This window comes from Ostrea edulis, chromosome 7 (assembly GCF_947568905.1).
Source record: "Ostrea edulis chromosome 7, xbOstEdul1.1, whole genome shotgun sequence".
Taxonomy (NCBI): domain Eukaryota; kingdom Metazoa; phylum Mollusca; class Bivalvia; order Ostreida; family Ostreidae; genus Ostrea; species Ostrea edulis.
Genome location: NC_079170.1, coordinates 19,121,956 through 19,144,597, shown reverse-complemented (window position 1 = coordinate 19,144,597; position 22,642 = coordinate 19,121,956). Strand labels below are relative to the sequence as shown.

At 36.4% G+C, this 22,642-nt stretch overlaps 2 protein-coding genes across 2 annotated transcripts; both read right to left on the bottom strand.

Moving 5' to 3' along the window:
• Nucleotides 1-1,416: 1,416 nt before the first annotated feature.
• On the bottom strand, nucleotides 1,417-9,425 carry LOC125653865 (uncharacterized). The gene is made up of 4 exons (XM_056143624.1): nucleotides 9,228-9,425; nucleotides 6,970-7,042; nucleotides 3,407-3,564; nucleotides 1,417-1,841 (listed from the first exon to the last, which is right to left on the bottom strand). Exons 1-4 carry the CDS (start codon nucleotides 9,277-9,279, stop codon nucleotides 1,654-1,656), a joined length of 471 nt encoding a protein of 156 aa, XP_055999599.1. The 5' UTR covers nucleotides 9,280-9,425; the 3' UTR covers nucleotides 1,417-1,653.
• Nucleotides 9,426-10,415: 990 nt separating this feature from the next.
• On the bottom strand, nucleotides 10,416-19,269 carry LOC125653867 (uncharacterized). Its single transcript, XM_048883550.2, has 4 exons — nucleotides 19,115-19,269; nucleotides 13,159-13,222; nucleotides 12,457-12,614; nucleotides 10,416-10,975 (listed from the first exon to the last, which is right to left on the bottom strand). Exons 1-4 carry the CDS (start codon nucleotides 19,164-19,166, stop codon nucleotides 10,788-10,790), a joined length of 462 nt encoding a protein of 153 aa, XP_048739507.2. The 5' UTR covers nucleotides 19,167-19,269; the 3' UTR covers nucleotides 10,416-10,787.
• Nucleotides 19,270-22,642: the final 3,373 nt, after the last annotated feature.

Here is a 22,642-nt window from a genome sequence, read left to right as displayed (position 1 = left end):
GCGTTTCACTTCTCCCCAAAAATCGTCTGCATTTCCGGCAGTTTTTATTTTCATTTCCGTCATTTTCTTTTTTACACCTACGAATTGTTTTACTACATCTTCCGGCAATTTATTGTAACCTTTTTCGTTAGCCAGGAAAAAACCTGTTGTCCCCTTCTGAACAAGGGGGTGGGGTGAAAGTAGGATTTTAAGCGAATTAAATGTGTTAGTTATACCATCTACTAATCACCAAACTATCTTTATCCGTGCATAACTTATATAGGAGTCCTACTTTTACAGCCTTTCCATCGGAACACGGTCGCAATCCCGATGAATATAAATCACAGCAGTAAAAGAATTAATTTCTTTCACACCTGTTGATCAAAAGTTATGAAACTCGAACTTGATCTTTAATAGTGTGTCATTCTGAAACTACACCGCAAGTTGCAATTAAATGAATCCTCTAAAGCATACCGAAAAAATTCTGGAAAACCGATGGGACAGACAGACTGACAGACAAAGGGACAGACAGGCAGAGAAGAAACCTATAGCCCCATTCGGTTTTACAAAAGGGTAGGGGAGTAGTAACCTTACCAAATAGTGTTTAGACAGCGACCCATGTAAACGTTTACTAACAGTTGCCGATTTATAGTCGCTTTCCTCGCTACATTCCTAGGTATTTTTTACATCGTTATTAGTATACAATGGTGGCTAAAACATTATTATGCAGTTTTAATGTTAAGACTTCATCGGGAAATTTGTTAACTTCGAAATAAACAATGTTGTCCGTGATGAATGATGGTATTTTTTATTTCAAAGGTATCACTAACACTATGTTCATTATCAGCTGATTGAAGAAGGTCACATACCTGATCCTGACGTCAATGTACCATGTGCCTACCTAACTAATTAACAAGATATTTAGCAACCGGGGCTTCGACTTAATAAAATCCTTCTAGTGGCCAATTATTGAAGTATATTTCGGTGAACTAATTATAAGAAGTACTTACTATATGCATATGAAAGACAAATTGCATGTAATTTTGTGTACTTTGGAAGCATACGATATTTGGAATTTTAATAAAGAAAGTCTCGGCTTCGATTATATTACTGGGAAATTGTCAATTAATAAATGCCAGATTTGAAAAGTATAACGTGCTGGGAGATTTCAAAAATACCGGAAATGAAATGCATCTTGTCCGCCGGTCTTGTTGCAGCGACTAGATAAAGAATCAAACACGTGACTTCCAGATTGCGTAAAAAAAAAAAATTGTTTATTCAATATTGTTTAACAACGACCAAAAGCATTTCCTCGCTAGCAAAAAATAAGATTTGTCCGGAGTATGGCAAATATACGTGTTAATAAACATCAGCATACCAATATCTCACAGAATAAAGTTCTAGAGATGTACTGTTACAGAGAACAAAACTTACCGAAAAGTTTATAAACAGATTTTTAATGGAAATAACCATAAATTTAAGCATAATATCACATCTACTTTAGGACGGAAACTTCAATTAAACACAGAATCATCAAACATAAGAAAATTATCAATAAATATAGACTCACACTATTAAATATTTCATGTACAGTAGCATCAGTAATTTCATCCCTTACGTCCTCTGAAAGCTACGAGAAGTTCACGTGTTTAGGAGAAAACCATTACAATGAAATTAGTTGGTATTCTGTGGAGGTTGTTCCGTTACCACGTTCTCAGCATAGGTCGGCGGGGGCATTGGTTGGGATACTTGGGGTGGATACTGCTGTTGTCCATATCCAGGATAGCTTGGGGCACTAGGCTGTACATGTTGTGCGCCCCATCCTTGTTGCTGGGGATAATTTGGATAGGAATTGTATACTGCTGGAAGATAAGAATAAAATCGAAAATAGACAGGAAAGAAAGTGTAAAGTTTTGTTACATTCCCACTCCCATTTAGAATTATTTTTTTTACTCGTATAGAGATGTCACCAGCTTTTGGTGAAATGCCACAAAACAGTGCATGGCGCGCAAGGCCGTAGCAGTAGCGGTTCTTTATTGTATCCAAACGACCCGCGGTTTTTACCTCAATGCCAAGAGCTTGAAAAGGAACAGTTATCAATGTTAAACGTCTTGAATGACGCGGGTATGGGGTCAAGATTCGAACCTGGAACCACTTGGGTCCCATCATAACCACGAGTCTGCAGCAACGGGTATATTATTAATAGTAAACTAGAATTTCATCGGTATAATGTCAACAAGACGCCATTGTCCTACTCGAAAAGACACATCATCCTTGATAAGGATTCGCTTGCATTAGAGATGCAATGCAAATATGGAACCTCTTTCTCTCCCTACGTGCACGCTTCAAGAATCACGTAACAATCGTGTATATTCTACATATACAGGTACCTAGGCTTAAGTATGAACATGTATGACGCGCACCTCAAACTAGGAATGTACAATGTACAAAAGGAATTGGTCAATGCTTATTTCGGCCGGAATCTTTTACTGGAGTGAAATTTTGCATTCAGATAATTCACAGAATTCATTGAATTATTATAGTTCTTATCTTTCTTGATTGATTATTGTCACCTGCAATGTACAGCTTGTTACGGTATCCCCTTCAACATTCCTTTACTTTGGATATGTAACAATGTGAATTTCTATTGATTTTGAAACTTTGCTCGAGGGGGGATTCTGAAATGTTGTTTTTGTACTTTTTGTGTGCGTCAGTACCTTTATTGTTTAGATCTCAAGTATACCTGTGCATTTATAACGGACACACCATCATATGCGTGGAGTTGTTTTCAATTAGACTGATGCCTGATATCATGCTATAATTGTTTCCTTGATCTAAAGCACGTAATATAAACTACATGTACTCAAATGTCGTCTTACACGATGTAAATGAAAATCGCATGACCTTTTCTCGATCTACATGTACATGCAAACTACATATATGTAAGTTAATGAAAATTAATATTGTTTCGTTTCGTTCCATTCTTATAAAGACGTCACCAGCTGTAGGTGATGCGCTACAAATCTACACGCGTGCATGTTGCTTAGGGTCGCAGCAGTGAGGGTTCTTTATCGTGTCAATGTCCCGAGTGAGGCAGTACTTTTCATCCAACAATCCCGCGACTCTGACTTCTTAACGTCCCGCGTGTGGTGACGAAGCTGTCGCTCCCTATCATTACATCATACACGAACATGTAGTAATGCCGCAGCTGAAGTACAAACAAAGCTCGAACTCACATCCTCCCTGACACAACATGGGCGCCTTAACCACGGAGACAACGCTATCGTATCTCCAGAAATACTTCCCAATCTTTGCGAAGTACATTCTAGGTAAAAACAGTTAGCATTAGGAATGTACATGTACATGAAATACATACCTGAATACGTCACTGTGGAAGTGACAGTCCCTGGATGAATGTAATACATACCTGAGGACGTCACTGTGGAACTGACAGTCCCGGGTTGGATAACTGTTCCTGATGTTTTCTTTTTGCATACGCAAATACAGAGAACAGCAATTAAGACACACAGCAGGATGAATCCGACAATTCCTCCGACCACGGCTCCGATTATTGTTCCAACAGATCTAAAACGTATATGCTTAAATACAATATTCTGAAATTTAAAACAAAGTATGATGTACAGTATTAGTGACAATATCCAATCTAGAATTGTAAGAAAAAAATCAATCCTTGCAGGACTTGGGACTCATGATCTACAGATCGACATTCTTACGCCTTTCTTTCAAAGCTCTATTTATTCTACAACAATTAATAACCAAGCTCGACAACGTAAATTTATGCTTCTCGTCGGCTCGAATATTGACATGAATGGGTCATTGGTGTGGGAGGAGACGAGAGTACGCGAAGGAGACCCATGAGTCCGAATGGGCGACCATATTTACCCTCTCATACACAACCACTGCCGAACCTCTCACACACAACCACTGAACAAACAACCACTGCCGATCCTCTCACACACAGCCACTGCCGAACCTCTCACACACAGCCACTGCCGAACCTCTCACACACAACCACGGCCGATCCTCTAACAAACAACCACTGCCGAACCTCTCACACACAACCACTGCCGATCCCGAGTATCGAATTCAGTGAAAAGTATAAGTGCATTAATCATTACGCTATTTGGACATCAACAAGCCGTACGTATGGTGTCCAGATAGGGCCATGTGCAAAAGCGTAATAGCGCGTTTCTTAAAATGCGTTATCACGCTAACACACAATATACCGTCGCGCTATCACAAAACACGCCATCGCGCTAATACACAACACGCCGTCGCAGTGTCACGCTAACAATCCGTCGCGCTACCACGTTAACACACAACACGCTGTAACGCCATCACGCTAGTTTACACAACACGCCGTCGCACTATCACAAAACACGCCGTCGCGCTAATACACAACACGCCGTCGAGCTGTCACGCCAACACGCCATTTTGCTATCATGTTAATATAAAACAAGCCGTCGCGCTGTCACACTAACACACATCACACCGTCGCGCTGTCACGCCAACACAAAACACGCCGTCGTGCTGTCACACTAACACAAAACATGCCGTCGCGATTTTGCACAGTCAATCGCGTTTGGTTGTGTATTAGCGCAATAACGCGACATCGTGTTAGCTTGACAGCGCTACAGCTTGTTGTGTGTTAAGCGTGATAGAGCATCGGCGTGTTTGCGTAACAACGCAATGGCGTGTTGTGTATTATCGTGATAACGCGACGGCGTGTTTTGTGTCAGCGTGATAGCACGAAAGCGTTTTGTGTGTTAGAGTGATACCGCGACGGCGTGTTTGCGTGACAGCGCGAGTGTGTTTTGTGCATTAGCGTGAATGCGCGACGGTGTGTTTTGTGTTAGAGTGATAGCGTGACAGGGCGTGGTGTGTTTCAGCGTGATACGCGCTATTAACGACACCATACGTACGCCTTAATCTGCTGAGTCAACCTTTGAGGCTATGAAATAGATAGAATTACGAAATAAATAGCTGATTTTGGAAATCAGTCATAATCAACGTTATAGTGTTCACGTAATTATTAAAAGTGTTTAGATATTGGGACTGCAGTGTAGCATTCCATAGTGAATACCACTAGACCTATGTTGTAGACATGGGTCAATGTAATGTTGCCACTGCTCCACTGTTTTCACAGCCGGTCAGGCTCCGGCATGTGCTCCCTAACAGACAGTGTAACGGGATCCAGAATACTTAATCTAAGTTTAACTTGCTTTTTCACAAAATATGCTTTTATAACAGTGATTTAAATCAAAGAAGAGCTCGCCGCCTAAGGTTATTATCCCCGAAACCAAATCTCTTATCAAAACTTAGCTAAGCGTTATAGGTATGTAAGTATTGTACAGTCGATTCTAATTGTGCTCAACAACGGCCGTTTTTGCAGTTGAATTCATAAATCCAGTTACTTATTACGTCACACTACATTCTAATTGCCAAAAAAAAAAAGGAAAGGTAATTACAATGCTTTTCAGTACTATTTGCACTGCTTACAGATGTTCTATTGATCACTGTTAGACAATTTAATCATACTCAATCTGATAGCAGAAGACTGCTTATCATCGATTTGAATCCTATGCCCACAAATTCTCTCCGTGAAGACCATGATTTGTTTTTATTTGAAAAGTGTTTACTACTTCGTTAAATAACTCTTTTTGGAAGAAGAAGTTGTATATTGTATATACAAAAAATGTGTGTTAGAAATCTGTGTTTGAAAACTCATATTAGTTAACTGTGCTGTCCGCCGATTGTTTTCTAGACGGAATATTCGTTTAAAGTTCCATACTTGCACAGTTTAGTGATTAAGAAAATAACCTGCATTCACAACATACATACATGTATCGATGGCTTTAGAAAAGCAAACGGATCATAAATCCTAAATTCAACAAAAATATAGAATTAGAAATAAACATATTGATCTACAGAGATAATTGTAAAGTTAAATTAGAAGTAAGAAATCATAAATAGAATGCTGTAGTTGAACATTGGAAGATTGTTAATCTCCATGGCTTCTATAACAATCTGACAGTTACTAACGCCGATAGCTTTATTCGTTATGGTCATATGCGACGTTTTACAACTCTTTTTAATCTCCTCGATATGAAGAGTTTTTATATGATTTCCGAAATAGGTTTAAACTGTATATTGCAGAAATGATATGATAATTATACCTCGCATATCAACCTGGTTACCTCAGTGGTTAATAATGCAAGTGCCAAGGGTTCAATTTCTGATTGATTCGAAGATTTTTCTCAATCTAAGTAAAATCATATCTTCTTTGACTGTTACACTGGAGAAGGATCTGACAGGTCATGTTATTGACCCCGATCTCGTGAATAATTCAATAAATATTCGACCAATAACAATAGCTTGGCTAAGAATCACGGACCAATCAAGAATCGATTTACAGAAGCTTATATGGATTGTAAGTTCACAAAAATGACGTTGACCCATCAATTTGTTTTTACAAATTCCAAATATCAGCGTTAAAGGAAGAATAACGTAAGATCTTGGATATCATACAGCCGTAATCATTAATATATATGTTCTAGCATCGCTCATGCCCGCCGCCATCTTTGATTATTCTCCCGTACTTCTCGGTAGTTATTGACATGCGTATGATAAGTACCTGTATGTTCCGATATAACAGTTAAACGTCCATATTACTGAAAGCTGCCATTTGATAGGTCAAGTGTGAAAGGTGAAATAACACGACCTCAGACGCAATGCTGTCAGATCCTTCTCCAGTGTTATTTTAAATAGATTGAGATTTTTCTCCACACCTTTGCTACAACAACTTAGTAATGCCCATATGTACAATGCATATTAAGAGTAATTTTGAACTTTTACTTGCCGCAACTAGTAACGATCAAAATAAACTACCCAAATAAATAACCCCAATGTCACGAACAGTTTGCATTATAGAGAAAAGTCGCAAATGGCCTTAAGTTGCACAATACTTACATATCGTCATAGTAACAGTAATAGTAACTGTAGCTGTAGGAATAGTAGTAATAACAATAACTGTCTGCGGCACCTAGTAAATGTAAAACAAAATACATCATCCTGAAAGCCAACACAAGTATGATGGAAAGATGCAAACATTATAGCAAATATGCACAAAGAAAACTTGTAAACTTATACTATATTGAAACTTTTCCGAATATCATGTATCAAACGATAAAAAAATCAAGTTTACCTAAAATGATAAGAAGTATGATTGCAAAGTCGGAGTAATTTATAAAAAGAAAATGTAATCAAGGAGTGAAAAATATAGGTACGTTTGTAGGTAAAGACGAAATGAACAATTTCAATTACCACAGCGCAACAGTGGCAAATAATTTTCGCACAAAGACAAAGAGTGAAGCCAGAGAGCAAGTGAACAGTTTCCAAAGAAACCTGAGCGACGAATACCACAAATTTTACGTATCAAAATATATCAAAAATGTATATGAAAACCCTTTCCTGAGACGGATGAATTATATATTATGGAGTTATAAAGATCTAGTTTGCTAATACAACCTATCATTGGGTCAAATGCTGTCTGACATGTTTCATACCAACTGTTAGGTCGTTCTTTGCGCACTGATTTTGACTACAGATTACTTCGTTTACCTGATCAAGATATAGGGCTCATGGCGGGGTTGGCTAGAGGTCTGTACAGCATATTTTAATTGTTTAACTTTAGTCATGTGGTATAGGACCGAAGGCTTTATAAGTAAGCTTGATAAGATTTCCACAAGTTCTACGGCGGCAAAACTCGAATATCTCAATCAAAGACGAAAAAGTCAAGGAGATATTACTCATGATGTAATATATAGTAAAACTTAGTTAGGAATCTCCTACCACACTGGACAACCAAATCTTGTATTTTCGAAAATTCAGCATAATAATAACACTTGTATTAGCCTGTCATAGCGCACAGAATTCACTATACATAATTGGTTGATTGAATATTGTTTAACGTCCCTCTCGAGAATCTTTCACTCACATGGAGACGACACCATTGCCGGTAAAGGGCTGCAAAATATAGGGCTATGCTCGGTGCTTATGGCCTTTGAGCAGGGAGGGATTTTTATCTTGTCATGCCTGCTGTGACACGGGGCCTCGGTTTTTTGCGGTCTCATCTGAAGGACAGCCCCATTTAGTGGCCTCTTACGACAAGCAAAGGGTACTGAGCACCTATTCTAACCCGAATCTACCCAGGACTTCACGACTTGAATGAATTTTATAAGTGCCTTGTTTTATTCAATCACCAAAATGAATACAGAATATGACTGAAAAGGTTTCTAGTAATATTCACCAGAATGGGGAGGGTGGGGGATAGAGATCGAGTGATGTTGTTCTTGACTTTAGATAATTTATGGAATAGCCTTAACATGCGTGGATATCTGCCAAGGAATCAGAAATATACAAACAACCCCTATCCTTGGGTAGTTTACAGAATCATACCCCTGATGTATGCATATCATATGTTTTCAACGGAACACATAATTCAATTTTAAATGGTAAACAAATTTCACATAACATGATGGATATCAAAACAGTCTGGAAACTACTGTATCTTAGGGCAGCGAATTTGTACTGATAATATGAAGCCTCGTTTCTTTCCAACAGTGATGCCCAAATCAAAGATACTTATTTTTCACACAGTAAGAAACAAAATAAACTATATACATGTAGCTTTGAATTGTCCAATTTTTCACAAAACTTATTTGCACCACAGTTACTTTAAAATGAACTAATTTCACTTTGAATATCATGTTGATAGAATTAATTCTCTCATGATATTATTAAGCATTATTTCATAATCCTGGGTTTAAGAGAAATAACTGAAAAATGTGTGCTCCTCAAAGGTAATAAAGATATGGTGAAGGAATAGGGTGAAATTTACAATTTTTCAGGACAATAAAATCTTAAATTGTGAAGTTTAAAGGTATAGAAAACTAATTGAAGAATTGCACCAATTAATATATGGACAGATCACAGCTATTAAAAAAACAATGGTGTAGACATTAATTTCTCTTCATAGCGCCCACGAACCATCCATGAAGATGTGACAAGAGTGAAAGACGGAAGTAGAATTAAACACCAACTTTACCCATAAGACATTTGAATGAGATTTGCTAGTAGGTACATACATGTTCTATATACACAAGGTATGTAAAATGATTGAAATAAGGAAGAGCCGATATTATAATACAAATTGTATATTTTCTTACCAATTAATATGGAGGATAAAATACTGCTCAACCAAAAAGTGTAGACCGCCATCTTAGTTTTGTCAGTCCAACAATGAATGGTAAATATCTCTCGAGTCACAGGGTGGGTTTTATTTGCGTCCACCAATCTTTATCTCTTAGACGCTTACTTTGATAAAATTGAAATTTTACAAATCGATAGTTTGGACAAAATGAATTCAACATGGGCGCGATTTATTCGCTTGCTGATAAGAACGTAGAATAGTATGCATGTATATATGCGGAGGAGGTCATAAATGATTTCCGAAATTTAAGTTAAATGATGACCAGATTAACTTATCGTAGGTCTGTATATAACTAAATGTATATGCGGAAGTGTCTATTTCATATAAATTTAACTATCATTTCCAATATATAATAACAGGATTCCATGTTGAAAACAAAACGAATTTGTATGTGTTTCTTTAAGATGTTTTGTGGGGTTTTTTTTAATTCTCTAAAGCATGCTAGGTTTAAATCAAACGAACTTTCGGTCAAACACGTAAATGTACGTAGGTATAGATAAGAGGTGACATAAAAAAGAGTTGGTTTTAATGTGATCTTGGGATATTTTGTGATCGATGTAATTTACAATGGCGGATCCAGAAATTTGTAAACTGAAGGGGGGGGGGTAAATTAAATGGGGGAGGGGGCTGTCTTGAGGCCCCCATTGGATCTAAGGCGAAGCCCACTCGTTAGCCCTGGGATAACGCCCCCTGAAATAATTGAAGTCTAACAAAATGAAACTTGTATTTTTAAAGTTTCTTAAAAATATTTCTATCTTAAAACGAATATTGTGAAGGTGGAGGGGGGATTCACGTGACTTCTCCAGTTGAATTTACTTGGTGACACCCCCCCCCCTTCAAAAAATTAAAAGATCAAATAGGGACAGTGATCGTATCTAATTATTTGATGCATGCATTGTTTGGAAACGTGCCACAAGAAAAACAATGATCACTGTTTGGTACAGTATTAATTTCTGTGGAAACGAGGGGGTATTTATATTTGGTCTAAAGACAGAACATAAATAACCCCCTCGTTTCCACAGAAATTAGTGCTGTACAACTACATGGTCCACAGAACTTATTTGTAATATACAACAGTAACCAATGGTGTGTCATCCTATAAGGGTGTACACGTATAGAAAATAACACAGAATGATCTGAATAGAAGGTGATTCTTTATTCAAGTAACATTATATCTCTTGATCCGCTCCCTTACGCTCGCTTTTGTGTAGCGATCATGGGTGAGCGGATCAAAAGATCAATTTCAATTAGATTGATTCTTTAATCAAGCTAATATATGCAAGCGCATTGCTCAAAATTTGACAAAATGTTATAAAGAATGGTGTAACGAAAATGAATATGAATAATAAATTCAATATGAATGTCATATTTATTCTAGGTCGGACTCTTAAATGAAAATCACGAGATAAATGTGGTCTCAAGTTGTCAGTGTACGTACTAGCACAAATACTCAGTTCTTTTAATTACTCTGAAAATCCAGTAGAATTAGCATTTCTTTGAGAAAAACACAATGGAATTAGTTGGTATTCTGTGGAGGTTGTCCCGGGACCACATTCTCGGCATAGGTCGGCGGGGGCATCGGTTGGGATACCCGGGGTGGATACTGCTGTTGTCCATATCCAGGATAGCTTGGGGCACTAGGCTGTACGCGTTGTACGCCCCATCCATGTTGCTGAGGATGGTTTGGGTAGGAATTGTATGGTGCTGGAAAATAAAAGCAAACTTCTAATTGGGAACAATACATTTCACAACATTTGCCTTTCCAATTTTTGACTTGTTAGCTTTTTGTTTATTTTGAATTGGTACATTTTATATCAAATGTCTCCAAATCCCATTGTAACGCGGCTGACAGGCATCATATTGACATTAGGCTTTTCAATGTTTTCTGCTTAACTGTGGCCGTTTTTCTGAGAGAAAATAATTAAAAACTTTTAACAATAATTTGATATTATTACAATCTGTACACTCTGTAAACACAAATAATATACATGTATAGTAATTCTTTGTGTCCGTTGTAGAGTACTCATAATGTATAATAATTTCATAAAGTATTGCAACGGGAGAGGGCTATGTACGTTTTTGAATTTATGCCTAATTCTTTTGACGTATTTGTCAATAAAATATGTTCAGTTCAAAAGCAAAATGTCAGGAAATAAGTTCCCCGAGGTATGTGTATTTAAGATAAGACGACACTTTACTAATCTAAAATCACACATCTATCGGAATATCCCTCACAAAAGTACCACAATCTGAGTAAAAAAAAAACCAAAAAACATGGGACTTTTCAATTTAATTAAAATCAGGTCTTTGATCCGCCCCGGTAGCAACATAATATTAACGGGACGGATCAGAAATCTGATTTTAATCAGATTGAAAAGTCCCATGGATATTTTAATTTCTAAATGTTGCGATATAATAAATCATCCTAACGTTTGAACATACACATTTCAAGGACCTTATCACATTTATCGAGGTTACATAGAGGCTACATGTATTTAGATTTAAACATGTGTAGGGCTATCTCGATCGGGTTTCTTGGTCCCTAGAAGTTTTCGGCTTTATTGGATCAATTACTGTGTTCTTGGAATTCATGAGTTGAATTATCGCGATTGCTATTCTTCCTGATGAATGATTGTCACCTAGATAATTTATTTGTAACTGTGCTTAATACCCCCCCCCCCCCCCCCCCCCGCTCCTTCCTCCTTGGCTGTGGATATATTTTTCAAATTTTGATTGAAAAGTCAAGATCATTTGACATGCCATTCCGTAGTTCCATATCTAATACAAGGGAATATAACGTTTTGTGTGCATGTGTACCTTTATTCTCTAGATGAGAACAACGTATGTTTGTCTAAGATCTAAGTGATTGATTGATTGAATCTTGTTTAACGTCCCTCTCGTGAAGTTTGGATTTATATGGAGACGTCACTAATACCGGTGAAGGGCTTCAAATTATCAGAAGCATTGCTAATGTGTGCAGTCGGGGGTTTTTTTTTTTGGGGGGGGGGGGTATCATTAAAATATGTAAAATCAGATCAATTTAGTTTAGTTCCTTTAACGCTGTAACTGCATATCACCTAACTTTTCAATAATCTAAATGTAAACAACACACATGCAAATATGATAAAAACACACCATGTCATAAAAATATACCAAAGTACAATCATTGAAAATGATAGACAAACCGGAGGAAGCCACTGTGGAGCTGACAGTCCCGGAATAAATGATTGTTCCCGGTGTTTTCTTTTTACAGACGAATATACAGACAACAACGACTAAGACACACAACAGGATTAATCCGGCAATTCCTCCGACCACGGCTCCGATTATTGTTCCAATAGGTCTGAAACGCATACGTGTAAGCAGTTACTAGATCAACAAGAGAAAACGGCATGCATGTACATGTATGAAACTTTGAAATTGGATAATAATTGTTTGATAATTATATTGTTTTGTGCAAAAGGTGAATATGAAATAATTGAACACTAGCGGCACTCCAACGTTATACATATGAAAGTGATGTTTATACCCCTATGAGAAGAAAATAACGAAACGTTTGATTGGATATAACAACATTTGGTTACAACGAATGGTTTTTCGTTGACTCAATAGGTTCGCTACCACATATTCTTTCTGATTAAGAAAAATAACAGGGTTTACACCTTATCACAGTCTATAGGAAATCATGATGTTGAAAATATGTCTGAAATTGAAATGTAAATAATAAGAATGTTCATTGAAAAGTAGGAACTAAAAAAATTAGAAATGAAAGAAAAATTACATATGAAATTTGAATAATTGGAAGGTTCTTGACTCCATGACTTTCCGTGAAAGTCCAACTACTGTGGATACGTGCGTACTCGGTCACTAAACTGCACAATACTTACATCTCGTAATAGTAGTAGCAGTAGGAATAACCGCCGTAGAAATCACAGTCACCAACTACTATACATGTAAAAGTCAAAATCGATTATACTTAAAACCGACGAAATTAGGAGGAAAATTATTATCATAATCAGATTAAATGTGCTGGAATATCATCGTATATACATGTATTTTCGTATATATACCGGTAGTAGATTTTGTGAAAACTGTCCAAAATCATTGTGATAAAACTTTGCCGTGTATGAAGTAACAAACAAAACATATTTATGTAAAATATGAATACAAAATCGCAGTAATTCAATTGGAGAAGTGAAAGATGTCTACAATTATATATAACAACAATGTAAATGAAGCAGAATGCACAATTCCCTTTAACAATACACGTATCAATGTATGTGTTACAAAGTACATGTATTGAGCTTCGCAATGAATAATACCACATATACATGTACGTGTAATATCATGTCTAGTATATGCTCATTTATCCAGGGGTCTTTGATTGGTGTTTATTATTTCGGAATCTTCCCGGTCTAGCAAACCCACTCTGAAATTAGCGTATGCCCCATGCTTTTTTTGCTGAAAATGTGTCTCTCGAAAATATCCTTGCAGATCAATTTTAATTTTGTTACAGTCTCTTTATTCAATTTTCGTTAAAAAATTATCAAAGTTATAGCGTCGATTAATTGTCGATGTCAGAAAATATATTTGATTGAGTCAGATTTTCATTTCATTGTGCCATTCCACGTATAGCAACAATCTTGATCTGTATTTTTAGGTCACTTAAAGTTTTAGCGTTGCTTTATATATTCGTAATAATTGTTTTTCTTATTTTGTCACATCTGGGTACGATGCCGAAGGCCAATTCATTTAGTGTTCCATCGGTCAGGCGACCTAAACAAACTCCTACCAGGGTCTCGTGGGGCACATCAACGGCAGAAACACCAATCCATGGCGACCATACTGGAACCACAAGACACATATACACTACCGATGGCGCCAATAACACCTGGCATCTAAAACCCTCCAATCCTGGTTCAAGATATGGGTATGGCTTCTCTTATCTCCCCTTGATACAGCACTCAAATTCAACAAATTCATTTACCACAGTAGGCTCAGTCGTAACTGGCTTATCATCCATGTTACCTGTAGCCGTATCACTCGTTGTCACAAGCATACAAAATATTCATCAGTCAACCCCTCCTCTGCTAAATTATATCGCATTCCCCATCGGATGCCATGTTGATGAATCAACAAGGTGAGTTTGTTAATGTAGTGTTCATGGTGAGAGACAGTCAACACCTACTCTCACTTACTGTAAATGTATTACATTTGGCTGTGTATTCTATTTAGTGCCTTTGGCGGAACGCAGCTTCCGCTAAATCAAGTACATCGCTAATGCCATCCGTAAATCTAGATGTTTAAAGTAATTCAGGAATACGCTAAATCAAATCTACGCTAACTTGTTGAAAAAAAACGATTTCCGCCAAATATCGTACACTCCAAATATAATACGTTTACAGTATTATTGATTCACAGAGAAATCTCACTACTCACCTTAAACACGCCAACGAAATTGGGTTAGTGGACAGATGTATTTCGGATATATTGTAGCATCTACATCACAGTGCATACTATAGGGCACAACAATTGTTAGAATATATACCCTGTACTTAGCATCCGTTTGGGGGCTCAAACATCTAATGGGTGGATATCGTATGATGCGCACCGTCGTCTGAGAACGACACAAACTCCTTCTCAAGATTGGGGAACGGTAGATAGTAAACTCTGGTTACTATACATGACCCTCACGTTCAATAAACCTGCCATCAATTTCTCTCAACATGAATGCTTTGACTTACATGTCGCAAAGCGAGTATGCTTACCGCTGCCTGAAATACAACAGCAGACATCCACCCATATTGTGTACAAACTCCAATGCACCTCCGAGCCAACCCAACTCTTAATTCATAGTACTCCATTCGGGAACCCCCTCGACCATCAATTTTACGCCACAGTTGGACCACTTATCTCATCATGCATTGCTCTTATCATTAGACGAATTTGACTTCACTCTTTGACACTGTTTTCCCCTAAAATAGCTCTAGCAAGTTTATTGTTATTTCGGATTTCAAACATTTCGGTTGAGCATCACTGAAGAGATATTAGTTGTCGAAATGCGCATCTGGTGCATCAAAATTGGTACCGTATATAAGTTTAACATTATGACCCCTGGGTCAAGGCCTCTGCTGGTGGACTGTTAGTCCCCGAGGGTCTCTACAGCCCAGTAGCTAAGTACTTGGTTACTAGCTTGAAATTACGGATGTATAATTAATTGCTGTGATAAAATTTTGAAATTCATTTCAAAGGATTACCTCCCTCATGCATAGCTCTTATCCTTAGACGAATTTGACTCCACCTTTTGGCACTCTTTTTTCCCCTAAAATAGCTCTAGCAAGGTTATTGTTATTTCGGATTTCAAAATTTCGGATGAGCATCACTGAAGAGACATTATTTGTCGAAATGAGCATCTGGTGCATCAAAATTGGTATCGTATAAGTTTTACATTAACAAACCCGCCAACAGCCATGACTTCGAACCCCTTCAGTGAACGCTCCGAGGGAAAAGCAAAGAAAGGAATCTTCATGACAGAAGAGTGATAAAGTCTTGAAAGGGGTCAAAAGGATATTGCAGGAAATTAAATTCAAATGTTACTACTGTGGTAAGCCAGGTAACACAAAGAGTCAATGTAGACAATTTTTGTCGCAAAATGGTGTCCAAAAGCCATCAACAGCAAATGAGAACTTGAAACGGATATATGTTAATGAGAAATTTGATAAAGAATGTTTTGTATTTAAACTCAGTTGTGGTGCTTCAGAAATCTTAAACAAGCATGACGAGTCTGGTATTTTTGTTGGAATAGAAGTAAACAGCAACATGCTCGAGTTTTTGGTAGACTTGTGGGCAACGATAACGTTGATATCAAGAAACTTTAAAAAGACGTAGGATCTGATTGGCAAAGATTGACGCACATGGTTTGTCAACCAACATTGGCATTATAGTTGGGTGTGTGTTTGCTTATTTTACGTCCCGTCGAAAGTTTTCACTCATATTGATACGTCATCAACTGTAGGTGAAGTACCACAAATTTAGACCTATGCTTAGTTCTCAGGGCCGTAACAGTGAAGGTTCTTTAACATGTCAATGCATGTCGCGACACAGGCCATTCATTGTTAAGGTAATACCCGAAAGATTGGCGAAGGAGAGATAATTGCATATGTTTACGTCTCATGAATGATACAACCATGACATGAGCGGGGTTCGAGCTTACGAGGTAGGATGCTAAGTTGTTGGTCTTTTTTGTAACATTGTTTGATTTACTCTTTGTTTAAACCTCATATACATGTAGAGAAACATATTGAATTAAAAACTATAAATGTAATTTGTGATTTAGAATAGTTTTGATTGTTCAAAACCTTAAAGTGGTAGAATTTTTTATATTTGTTTGACGATGGGATATAGTCATTACAATACCTTAAAATCTCGAAGTCCTCAATCGCGGCAGGTCTAGCACGATGAAAGGTGAAGATAACGAACACTGATCAATCTCATAACTCCTCATTGTTACGACCCTGGACCCATATTTGCTAAAGTTTGTAAACGTAGAGTAAATCTAGATGTAGCTTACGTTTACGTGTGGGACGGTATTCACTAACAGACGTAGATTTAGACATAGCGTAGACAGGCATTCACGTTGAAATGCGTTGCTTTTTCACAAGGTTCTGTGTTCTTTTTCGTCATTTTAAGTTATAATGCGGCGGTAGCGCAGGGGATTCAAAGTAGAGGAGCAAATTCACCTTGTTTCGTTTCGAAGTGAAAATAGCCACTGCGCACGCGTATGTGAAATCGTACATTTAAGAATTCGTAAGTTACGTTTTGCGGCTACGAAAGGTTTTGTGAATGTAAAACTTATACTGTACCAATTTTGATGCACCAGATGCGCATTTCGACAAATAATGTTTCTTCGGTGATGCTCAACCGAAATGTTTGAAATCCGAAATAACTATGAAGTTTTAGAGCTAAATATAGCCAAAAACAGCGTGCCAAAAAAGTGGAGCCAAATTCGAATACCATTTTACGAGTACGTATCTCTCTAATCGTAAGTCAGACTTTAATCCTACGTTTACGTCTACGGACGTTAGTAAATATGGGTCCTAAGCGCTAGGTGTAGGTCTAAATTCTGTATGGCACTTCACCTATAGTTACGAGTGAACATTCTCTAAGGGAAGTACAACGAACACGCTTTCGTTTTGTTTTTATGTAGATATTGATAGGGTTTGTATCTAAATATAGACGAAATGATAAACGTAGGTGGGACATCCTGTTGCGATAAATGAAAACGGACCGAAGTAAAACGAACCTGTTATAAATATATTTACTTATATTAATTAATATCATTTCGAGATTTGATGACAATGACAGCTCGTGAAAGACTGTTTTAGTGGAGGTAGAGACAGGAACCACCAATCGGCGCGAGTATCGCTATAATTTGTGTTCTTTTGGGTTTTTGAAAATGTGATTCTTAAATAAAGTATTTGACAGATGGGGAATCTTTTATATTTTTTCTTACGGTCAATATCTCTACGAAGACACCATTATAAAGTCCTCATCTGGGAGTTACGGACCCCTTGGATTGGACATACATGTATACAATGTGCATTAAATGAACTATATGTATATTTTATCTTCCCTGCATGATTTGGAATTATTGGATTATTAGATTTTTATACTTTTCTTTCTCAAAATATATGGAGTTGATGATGCATGGCATTTTTATAAAACACATGAAAGGTGGAGATAGCGAACAGTTATCAATCTCATAACTCCTATAAGCAGTACAAAATAGATAGTTAGGCAAACACGGATCCCATCAAAATTAATTCAAAAACTGTATAACTGTATCTTCATGTATATATATAGAACTATATGAGGTTGTTTGTATGTAAAGTACATCTTTCAGATAGCGAACCGGTTTATCCCTATCAACATTGATATCACAGTTGCTCCATAGTTCACAAACAATTTATATACACAAACAATAGATAGCCTTGACAAACAATATTATTAATGACAACAACATGTTAAGATTTGAAAAAAGAACATTTGATATTCATGAGAACGGTTACACATACATATACTTGTACTTTATGATTGATTTGAAACGAAGAATTATGAATGTTTTGGTGAAATAGAGTTGTATGGTGTGTATAGAAAATAGGAGTTATCGATCTGTAATCACAATGGCAATACCGTATAATTGGTATTTTTAGCAAGACACAAATTTAGCGATAGGTTCATAAATTATGGGTATATATACTTAACAAGAGCTAAGGTTGCATTTAGCATTCCATGGAATATAGCTATTACCTCCGAAAAGGAATAAATATTAGCGATATTCTATTTTGGCGATCTCAACACTGTCGCTAATAAAGCCAAAATTAAATCCTCGCTAAATATTCTACTTATACGGTACTAGAATTTCTTAATTCTCATAAATTAATTCATCATAGTCTTTGTTAAACATTGGAGCCACACACTGTATTTTAAAAGTTCAGTTTACTCCACGTTTCATCACGCTGTTAAAGTATTACTAGTCCCAGGGGCTACGAAATCTAAAACAGACTTCCTGTTCTGCATAGCTACGCTAAATTCTAATATCACCAACAGTATAAAACAAGATGTGTTCCTCATAGCACCCACGTTCGCAGAAATCAATCGGCCATTTTCAAATTATTCAAACTACATGTATATAAAGGACGGAATTAGAAATCTATCAAGTTTGATCATCAGACGAGTGGTGAGAATTAAATACACAAGTGTTTGATATGTATACATGGTACGTAAATACTATTAAAGGTAGAACATGAAAACCCGATATAGAAATTGTAGTTTTTTTCTTACCAATTGATATCGAGATTAAAATACCACTCATCCAAAGAGAGGAGACTGTCATCTTCTTCCTATTAAGTCAGCAATGATTTTTAGATGTTGTCGTCAGATTGCGTCTACCAATGTGTAGTTGTTATGGAAGGTTGTGATAAAATTGAAAGATGTAAAAATCGATAAATTGATTGATTAAAATGAATTCAACATGGGTACGATTTAATCATGTGCTGATAAGAACACGGAACACGATGCCTGTCTGTTTAGTACTGTTTACACGGAAAGTAATAAATGTTTTCCAAAATCAAGTTATAAATATTCATGAAGACAAGATTGGGATCAAAATAATGTGTATATAATCAGATAAATGTATATGCATACATGTTTATGATAAGCATTTATGTCATATCAATTCAACACCTTAGCAAACGAATGTATTTACTTTCCAAAATTCTAAACAAATTTATTATTTATACAACTGATCAAATGACTTGGATAATGAACCTGTTCAAAATAGTGTATACGTTCGCTGGTAAAAGTAATTTTAGTGTATACGCTAAACGCTTACTGCCTCTAACGGAAATACCCGAGATGTTGCGAATGATCATTCACTTGACTTTCTAGGCTTACTTTGCAGAGGCAAAACTTTTCCGTGATTAAGGGAAAATGGTTCTCAAATATTTCATTCACTGCAAAATAAGATAAAAAGAATGGAAAAAATATATTGATATGATATTTGACCATATTTGCGTTCAAGGAATTAAGTTAGTTCTTGAGCTTTTGCGCACAACTGCACAGGATGCTACAACTAAGTATTCACTGGTTCAATACTGATTCCATTGGTGCAAACATATTACACATCTATTACAGAACCCAAATCAGTTGTAAAAAAATTAAATTCAAATTTTAAAAGAGTATTGAAGGGACTATATTTTGTGGCAGAAGGATTGATTAATCAAAAAGTTCCAATTCGGCATGATTTTACAGTTTCTGTTTCATCTAATATATCTTCTATTTTTATACCCCTATACGTGTATTTCAGCTTTATAAGTTATGAATACAAGTAGTTGAGACTTGGAACTAGTTCAAATATTGTAATTTATCATTAATTTGGTTGGTATATTTTTCCAAACAGAACACCGATTCTTAAAACAGTTTAAATTAATTCACTCGAAGTTTTATGTAAAAATGCAGTATTTTCGCCAATGATTTAAAAATTTGATCTATAATCCCCACTTTGTTAATTCCATTTTAGATTTTAAGACAAGACCATAAAAATTATGCGAAATTTTGGAAATTGACATTACTCCTCTATCAAGTGCAATTAAGTCATTATTTATTTCCATCACTAGTATTAAACTTTTTTTTATTTGTATTGTTAGAAGACATGATTATGTATCTATTTATGTTGTGTTGACACAAACAGACGACCCATGTTTAATTGAATAAATCTTTAGTCAATTTTAATTGCAAAAAGGTTATGTTTAGAACACTGTAGTTCAATAACAAGCATTGTGACCCCAGGTTTTCTTATTAATTCCTAAATCTCCTTCCATGTAGAAATTAAAAATACCCCCCCCCCCATGACATTACTCCAAATTTCAGGTGCCAACCTCTTCAGCGTTTGTTGAAGATTATCGAAGTAAGAAAGCAGAAATATCGTAAATGTGTGATAATGCCACGGACCAGAGCATAATCACAATAGACTTGCTTAGATAAAATACTGAGCCCTCGTTGTTGGTTGGTTGTGTCTTGTTTAACGTCCCACTCGAGAATTTTTTACTCACATGGAGACGTCACCATTTGCCGGTGAAGTTAGGCCCATGTTCGGCGCTTATGGCCTTTGAGCAGGGAGAGATCTTTATCGTGCCACACCTGCTGTGACACAAGGCCTCGGTTTTTGCGGTCTCATCCGAAAGACCGCCCCATTTAGTCGCCTCTTACGACAAGCAAGGGGTACTGGGGACCTATTCTATCCCGGATCCCCGTTGTAGATTAGACATTATATACATGTAGGTATAATGTATATTAAGTCTGTAATGTAGATGGTGCACGCATTTTGTAATATACCTTATAGTACTAATTGTAAACTATAGCCAGACGTACATTTTCTTAATATTAGATATTTGAAATATTCAGGAACACAACTTGTCTGACGTGTTTCATACCGATTGTTAGGCCGTTCTTGGCACACTGATTTTGACTACGGATAACTCCGTTTACCTGATCAGGATATAGGGCTCACGGTGGGTGTGACCGGTCAACAGGGGATGCTTACTCTTCCTAAGCACCCGATCCCACCTCTGGTGTGTCCAGTGGTCCGTGTTTGCCCAACTATCTATTTTGTATTGATTATAGGAGTTATGAGATTAATTTATGAGAAATTAAAGAGAATATCTATGAGACAATGAAAAGGATGCGGTGAAAAACTATTGAGAATATTTTTGAGAAATAACTGGTAGAAAATATTTAAATGAAATTTTAAGAATATTAAAGTAGGGTTTGGGACATTTTGACATGATACCAATATGTTTAGTAGAAATTTATCTTTTGAAAATTGACTTTAAAAATAAAATGCCTGTGTCGTTTTTTGACCAGATGGGCTTAATTTTGTGCAGTCTAATTAAAATAAGACTTCTTAGATCCGCGTCGTATACTTTGCGTCAGAATAATCCTATTATAGCGATTGTGAGCATATGCTAGGATCTGATTTTAATTAGATTGAATTTTGTGATGTTTTACATTTAAGGGATCTTTGTACAAAAGGGAATAGTAGTGGTATAGAAACTACACGATGCAAACTTATTGGTAAAAAGCTGGTAGAATTTTTTAAAAATAGTATTATCATAAGACTATACTAATTGGTAGAAAATATTTATTTTAAAACACAAAATATAACTTTTTATATCTAGAATCAAATTTAGATTGGTTGCCATGGTAACAAAAATGCATATTGAGAATCTTTACAAGGTCTACATCAGAAAAAATTCACTTTAAACATAATATATAGACGATAAATATTTAAGAAAGCATATAAAATTACTACCCACCGGGCTTTGTTTCCATGGTAACAAAGAATTATTTCATTTATGCGATTGGTCACTTTGTTTTATAATTGTATAACTTTTAAAGGGTGCATCGAGCATTTTCATAAACGAAATACAATCCCAGCCCAAAAATGATAAATGATATTTATATTTATTTGTCAAGTATTCTAGTATCTCATTTATTAGAAATAAATATGCTGAATTTTTTTCTTTTCTTCTAAATTCAATAAAATACAATATTTCCCGGCGGGTTTTCCACGGTCCCGCATCGTCATAAATTCCTTGTTTCGGTAGCCCGAACATGTCTTATATACTATGCCTTTGAAATAAATTCCCTCTTTTTGTTCCATTGCTTGATGTTTGTTTACATAGTTGATCATACGACTGTAACCTTCGCGACAATATGAAGCCCGGTCAGTGGTGGATCTAGAGGGGATGGGGTGTAACGTAAAGTTTGTAAACATGACACTGATAAATCTGTTTTATGTCGACAAGATCC

Bases quoted from the DNA above. Each gene is read 5' to 3' on its own strand.
- LOC125653865 (XM_056143624.1), bottom strand. From the start codon at position 9,279: ATGGCGGTCTACACTTTTTGGTTGAGCAGTATTTTATCCTCCATATTA. The intron at 3,565-6,969 runs GTAAGTATTGTG...TATACGTTTTAG, and splicing joins TACTGTTACTATGACGATAT to ATCTGTTGGAACAATAATCG. The intron at 1,842-3,406 runs GTATGTATTACA...CTTATCTTCCAG, and splicing joins TTCCACAGTGACGTCCTCAG to CAGTATACAATTCCTATCCA.
- LOC125653867 (XM_048883550.2), bottom strand. From the start codon at position 19,166: ATGACAGTCTCCTCTCTTTGGATGAGTGGTATTTTAATCTCGATATCA. The intron at 12,615-13,158 runs GTAAGTATTGTG...TATGCGTTTCAG, and splicing joins TGCTACTACTATTACGAGAT to ACCTATTGGAACAATAATCG. The intron at 10,976-12,456 runs GTTTGTCTATCA...TTTATTTTCCAG, and splicing joins CTCCACAGTGGCTTCCTCCG to CACCATACAATTCCTACCCA.